This window comes from Argentina silus (assembly GCF_951799395.1).
Source record: "Argentina silus genome assembly, chromosome: 17".
NCBI lineage: Eukaryota > Metazoa > Chordata > Actinopteri > Argentiniformes > Argentinidae > Argentina > Argentina silus.
In genome coordinates, this window is record NC_139671.1 from 3023569 (window position 1) to 3030373 (window position 6805).

The 6805-nt window shown below is 45.2% G+C and overlaps 1 protein-coding gene across 2 annotated transcripts; it reads right to left on the reverse strand.

Moving 5' to 3' along the window:
* Positions 1 to 3476: 3476 nt before the first annotated feature.
* xrcc3 (X-ray repair complementing defective repair in Chinese hamster cells 3) lies at positions 3477 to 6805 on the reverse strand. 2 transcript variants are annotated; one of them, XM_083688482.1, is made up of 7 exons: positions 6660 to 6805; positions 6364 to 6501; positions 5789 to 6001; positions 5461 to 5615; positions 4686 to 4898; positions 4401 to 4447; positions 3477 to 4303 (listed from the first exon to the last, which is right to left on the reverse strand). In XM_083688482.1, exons 1-7 carry the CDS (start codon positions 6730 to 6732, stop codon positions 4075 to 4077), a joined length of 1068 nt encoding a protein of 355 aa, XP_083544608.1. In that variant the 5' UTR covers positions 6733 to 6805; the 3' UTR covers positions 3477 to 4074. The 2 variants fall into 2 exon arrangements, with proteins under 2 accessions (XP_083544608.1, XP_083544607.1); XM_083688481.1 differs by having other exon boundaries at positions 5789 to 6019.

A 6805-nucleotide genomic window follows, 5' to 3' on the forward strand; every position in this document is an offset into this window, starting at 1 on the left:
ATTGAAATGAATCTGGTGATGTCAGACTTCAATGTGTCCATTCTTTTACAGCCATTACTCAGGACGTGACTTAGAGATGCTAAGAAAAGGTGTGGTAGTCATGAAAATGTTTCCCGAATTTTTTTTTTTTCTATGTATGATTTTGAAATTGTAGCAACGTTATTTATTAAAAACAGTCGGGGAACAAAGGAGACATGGGTTTCACAAAGGCAGAGTTATTTTATTATAAAGCGTCACATACGCCCCCAAATATTAAGCATTCATAAACACTTAAAACGGGAAGTTATTATTATGTGTTACCAAACATTATCTCTAGTCTTTACTCTTCAGTCCTAACTCAGGATGTCCACCCCCCCCAGTCCACCTTTTGGGAAACACTGACCACTAAAGGCTGCCAGTTGAGAATGGAGGCCTGCCCCTCTTGTCATGTCTGTCCTCTATCTCACACACTCTCCCGTTGACTAAACCCTTCAAGCCCCCAGACATGTTGGCCTGTGTACAGTGTGATCCGACGCCCTTCCCGCCATCGCATTAGGAGTCCTCTTCTCCCCCTGTGACTTTGCCCTCCACTTGGCATGGCAGGCGTCTGGGCTGCCAGACATGCATCACACTGCATCTGAGTATAATACATTATAAGCAGTACATGACTTCTATGATAGCCTGTTTAAATGTCTATATATGGGCATTGTAATACTTGCTGTAAATATTTGCTAACTGCACATACTGCACATAGCTCCTTACAGCAGCCTAATGTGTATGCATACATCATTCATCATGCACTACACATTTGTATACTTCCTTATAAGAATTGCTGTAAGCGTTCATAAGATTGTATGGCTTCTTTTGTTCAGGTGGTTTTTAGTGTTATGGATACCGCTCCCTTCCATCACTGTTTTGATCTGTGCTCATTGATTTCTCTACCCCAGGACTCACTGCAGCTTTTGGTACTTCTGCAGCAAAGAGGGTCAATAGGTTTATGGCTGAGGGAGGGAGGGAGCCACTCCTGCTACACACAGAGAATGAGAGAAAGAGGAGGAAGAGTTGAAAAGATGGCAGGATCTCTTTTGTGGGAAATCAGTTTGCATGTACTACTGTTAGTAGTTTGGCATGAGAACTCAAAGTGGCTTCCGTGCCTCGGAGCCAAATTCAATTTCAACTTTATTTGAAGTGCCTTTAACGTACAAGGCACGACACACTTCACAAATTTAAAGTCACTCGATGCAAGTAAGGCACTTACCCCTGATCCCCCTGTCGACATGCAGTGCCTTCCATAAGCATTGGAAAGAATAAGCATTTTGTCTTCTTTTATCTCTATACTCCGACAGTTTCGCCAATTTCGCCCAGTCAAATTTTTCTCAGTGGATAACGCTTGGTCCTCTTTTGGGCCATGTGGAATTTCACCCCAAATTCAATATGGCGGCCAAAATCCAATATGCCTGCCATAATACCATTGAATGGAAGTTTAATTGAAACTAACTAACTAAAAATAAGTTATATATCAGTGCCCATACAGACTATTTTGGTGTAAATACTCATTACTGTGGTCGTCATAATGAACCCTTTTGGGTTCCACATAGAACCCTTTTCACAGAAGGTTCTAAATGGAACCCAAAAGGGTTCAACATGGAACCCAAAAGGGTGCTTCAAAGGGTTCCCCTATGGGGTCAAATAAAGAACCCTTATTTCTAAGAGTGTACTACCTTGCATGAGATGAGACTAATTTAGTATTCAGCCTGATTCTCCTCTCTCCTAAGCACAGTAGCTAGCTGTACCGTGGTGGGTTGGCGCGGTGCTCTGTGGTAGAGGGTGCTTGTGTGTTTGTGTACATGAAAGATGATACCGCACCACTTTCGCAGCAGACAACTCATCTGGTGACCCAGCCAAACGTGAGAAACAGAAGCGCCAGGTCCAGTTTCATAAAAGGGCCTTGCGGTCCCGATGCAGAATGTCCCTGCAGCTGCAGCTCCTAACCCACCTTGGGATGTTGGATGAGCCCATTTGGCAGCAAAGAGGAGGGATCTGCTGGAAGGCCAAAGGTGGGGAGGGATTCCAGAAGGATTTAGACTTTTGGGGGGAAGTAGGGGTGAGGGTGCCAAAAGCTTGACTGGGGGGGGGGGGGGGGGGGGGGGTTGGCTCATGCTAGGCGGGTTTGGGCTTTATACTTTCTGAGATTCAAATAAAGAACAAAGAAATCATCACAAAAACACAACTAAATTGTGTATCATCTACAGTTATACATTCTAAACCCAACTATTGCCACCTCGCACATACATATTGAAGCAGAATCAGAGGTCTTTTGAGTAATGTACACATTACTGTCTCGTTTGACACTAATTTGTGTTGTTGAAATGGAGACCTGCAAGCGATTGCCAAGGGGCGAAGAGGAATCAGAGCCAGATGGAAACCACAGCCAACTCTGGAAACCACAGCCAACTCTGCGCCTAAATCAGAGGAGTGCCACCAAGACAGACAGCCACTGCTGAGGTGTGTGTGTGTGTGGGGGGGGGGGGGTTGCTCCTAGAATAGGGTATTGGAACAGGGGAAAGGACACATTGTACCAGCCCAAAGAAAATCCCCAGAGGAACTGCATGTCCTCTGTGGTCAGGAATAAGACTCTGCTCCATGTTTCCGGGACATGGCATTACTCCACCCCAAAGGTCTCAGACTAGCTAGTCCAGGTTGGCAAGTGCAAGTGAATCTTGAATTAAGCTTAGTTGACTCTGCCAGGACTGAATTCAGATTTTTTTGTATGTAACCTTTATTTATGCAGGGGAGTCTCTCTGAGACCAGGGTTTCTGTAAGCAGGGCTCTCCTGAAAAAAGGCACAAGAGGAATAAAACAAGAAACAAAACAAGAAAGACATTTCCAGGTATCCATTCTTGGGAGCGAGTGGTATAACAATATGCCAACCTTCGAGGTAGAGGTTGCTCTTAACCATAGACTGAGGATAAGATTACCCTACCCTCTCAGTACTAACTGTAAGTACAGTATTAGAAGTTTGAAAAACCTGTGTTTGTGGTAAGGGTAAACTTCATCCTAATTCGCTCTAGACAACACTGCTCAGAATGCAATTAAAAACAGAGGGGCACAATGGATTGCCGAGCAAATACAGTACTGAGCGTGGCTGACAGATGCTACACTGCTAACATGGCTGACAGATGCTACACTGCTAACATGGCTGACAGATGCTAACATGATATCAAACATTGAGGAGAGAGACTGCAGTGTAGACATACTAAGGGGAGGAGAGAGTGCAAGGGAAACATAGCAGTAAACATGATGGTCTATGTGTGTGTGTGTGCAAAGTGTTGAGTTTGATGACTGCGCTTGGGCCAGGGTTTTTGCATGTGGCCTTGCTCACACTGCCCCCTGTTGACTGACCTCTGGGCCTGCAGCCTCCAACTTTGTGAAATGCTACCAATAACCCTACTGTTAAAAACACTCAATTCCGTATAAAAAGAGGCAAGGCAAGTAAGTACTGTATAAAATAGAATTTATTTTTCAAAATAAAGAGGGACAGACTTTAGTTTATATGGGCATGGTCAGCTTAACATACGTAACATAGTGACCAATCACCTAATTAAAAACAAGATCCAACCTTTCCATACTGTTAGAAACAAACAAAAACCTGTTATAGACTAAATATTCGAATCTCTCAAATACCTAATTAAAAATTATTTCAGTTAAACAATTGATCAAGAATAAAGAAATTAATATAACTTAATATAACATAATATTCATCTTAAATACTATTTGTTCCATTTCCTCATAATATGTCTTTTTTACAATACAGGTGGATGTTGAGGCACAAGGTAAGACAGCAGTCAGTTATACCTCAGTATCTTCTGTCATGTCTCAAAATGGATCATATTATTATTAAAAATAATAAAAATTATAAAAATGATTTTTCCAGAGCAAGTACAATTGAAATAAGAGTGTCCTAGCAGTGTGTTGTGGTGTCATGTTTGTATTGTAGTGCAGTGTCTGAGGGCCAGCGAAGAGCAGCATTGTGCATCCATTAGATAGAACCCTTTCCTCTCCTCTGCAGTCTTACCATTGTCTGTGTCTGAGCCGTCACTGACCAGAGGCTGTGTCTGGTAGCCCTCTGACTCCTTCCTCCCAGACCCCACACAGGCAGCTGGCTCGAGAGAGATGGGGCGCAAACACAACCTCCAGCCTGCGGAGGGCACTAGCCTGGCCTCCTGCACCTGTGGACTCTTGCAGGCGCCTCAACATCAGTCTCACCATCACCTGGCTGGCCCAGGCCATGCCCAGGGCAGGCAGCACCTTGTTCCCCACCAGCCTGGAAATGTCCGCACACACACACACACACACACACACACACCTTTAGCCAAGGACCAATATCTATACAGATTTTTTTTACAGATAAGAGGACTTACCCAAAATTACAGAGTACTGGATCTGAGCCATCAACAACATCAGTCACCTGAGGAGAAAGTGAAAAAGATCATTTGAATAATGCGATTTTAATAATTACCACCCTATCTCAAGGCTTTGTTGTTTAGCTAAAATATCAATTCTCTGCGGCCCCTTTCAACACTAGAAGCCCCAGAGAGACATAATTAAGTCACGTAAGACGAATGTGCACCTACTTTTTGTTTACCAAGTATGCACAGATCTGCATGTTCACGTCAACAAAGGTATATTGCAAAGGTCTTGCCTACCTGGTTAATGCACAGCACAGGTGCACTGTAGTTATGACTCAGGTGGTGGAGGGTCCCGGCGAGGGCCACCAGGTGGCGCGCTCGCTCCACACCCTCGTTGGCTTGGAACTCGCAGCGGAACAGGGAGGCCACAGAGTCCACCACCACCAGCCTCACCAGGCCCCGGGACAGCAGGATGGGCACCCGCTGAGAGACACAGGCCTGCAGCGCCCCCTATGGGACAGAACACAAACACTACCACTCAGTTAAAAGCTACTGTCCACTGTGAGCATAGGTAACTCCGGTCCATGGGAGCTGCAGTCCTGATCATTTTCTCTTATCCCCTATCAGGTCATTGATTCATCAATGTTACTGGTGGAATCCAATCTGAAGGGGTCATCCCTAAACCCTGCTCATGTTTACCTGAACACTACAGAGATGCAATTCACTAATTGCCATTTTTTCATTCTGAATTAACCCCTGATCCCCCTGGAGACATACCGTGCCCTCCAGAAGTATTGGAAAGAATAAGCATTTTGTCTTCTTTTATCTCTATACTCCGACAGTTTGGAGGGTCAAAGTAGAGATTCTCATCTTTAATTCAATGTTTTTTTTCTCTCAGATTGGGTTCACCATTATTTTTTTTCGAAGTGTTGAGTTCTGAATGTACCTCAAAGGTCCTATGCAAACAGATCTGACCAACTTTCAAAGTGTAAATTATACAATGTTATATCTATATTTGTGCTGACAACCGTTCAATGCTATACAAACAACGACTGCTGCGGTCATGTCTCACCAGATCGGCAGCATGCTCAATGTAGACGTTGTCACTGAAGCGGATGCTGCGTACCAGGGCCTGGGGAAGGTCTGGCCGCAGCCGAGGCTGCTGGGTAATCAGCTGCCGCAGCCGCTTGATGGGGAAGGTGTCCTCTGTGCAGATATACACTGCTCCTGCAGGTGAAGAAACAGGACTTACAATTTACACAGAACTGGCCTGTACTGTGGCTCGTGCTCCATGAAAAAAAACAGCAATTAGCGACTGCTCGATGAAACGAATGTCAGTTGACAGAACAAAACAACCAAACTGTCGATTATTCGGGGCAGCCCTCCTATGTTGTTGTTACCTGAGTTGAGCCCCCCGTACTCCCGGGGGTACTGGACGCTGAGGCTCAGCTGGAGGCCAAACTGGGTCTTCCCTGCACCACTCTCTCCAGCCAGCTCTGTGATTCCACTCAGGGGGACTCCACCTCGTAGCAGAGCATCCAGGACAGGACAGGCCAGAGTCAGTCTGTGCCCGGGCTCCAGAGAGGGACGATCCCCGCGGTGCAGTTGGAGGGCTGTGTGGGCATTCAGTTCTGTCATTTATGATAAAAAAAAATATTGAGGGGTTGGAGTCCCTATATGCACTGGCACAGGAGGCTTTCTTTAGGCCCTGAGTGTGTGTGTGTGTGTGTGTGTGTGTGTGTGTGTTTGTGTATCTATGACCTCTAAGATATGGACCCTGGATTAGGGTTCAAGGTTAGGGTCAGGGGTGGGGAGAGGCTAGGATAAGGACCCTGGATTAGGGTTCAAGGTTAGGGTCAGGGGTGGGGGAGGGGGGATTGGATAAACACATCACTGTCAGGTTTGTGTTCTGATTGTGTTGGGATGCGGCTGCCCACCTTGCGAGGTGTGTCTTAAACAACATATTGTGGCTAACCTGTTGTAGGTGGATGTCTGCGATACGTGACAGCAACAGCAGTGTGCAGGTGGTGGACGTCGGACTTTGACAGACGGGTAAGTCGCTGCAGATCTGGACCGGAAAGACTGAGAATCTTCTTTGCTGAATTCACGGAAGCTGAAAATTATTATAATAATTGGAAAAGACGCACCCCGTTAAATCATGCATTTAGCGACAGCACATCCGACAGTATTGACAAACGATTGCTTCAGTTTTGTGCAAGAAAGCAAGAGGACACATTGTGCAGTGGCAAGCTAGATAGTTAGCTAGCTTACCTTTTTTTACGGCTGCTATAATCCTTGGGTTTAGTTCAAGTTGTTCCCAATCAATATTTCCCACAAAATCCATTTAGTCTGTGTTACATCTCGTTACTCTAACTTCAAAACTTTATTTTCTTCACTTCACTCTGAGAACTAAAATG

Bases quoted from the DNA above. Each gene is read 5' to 3' on its own strand.
- xrcc3 (XM_083688481.1), bottom strand. From the start codon at position 6,732: ATGGATTTTGTGGGAAATATTGATTGGGAACAACTTGAACTAAACCCA. The intron at 6,502-6,659 runs GTAAGCTAGCTA...AATAATTTTCAG, and splicing joins TATAGCAGCCGTAAAAAAAG to CTTCCGTGAATTCAGCAAAG. The intron at 5,616-5,788 runs GTAACAACAACA...CTTCACCTGCAG, and splicing joins GTACGGGGGGCTCAACTCAG to GAGCAGTGTATATCTGCACA.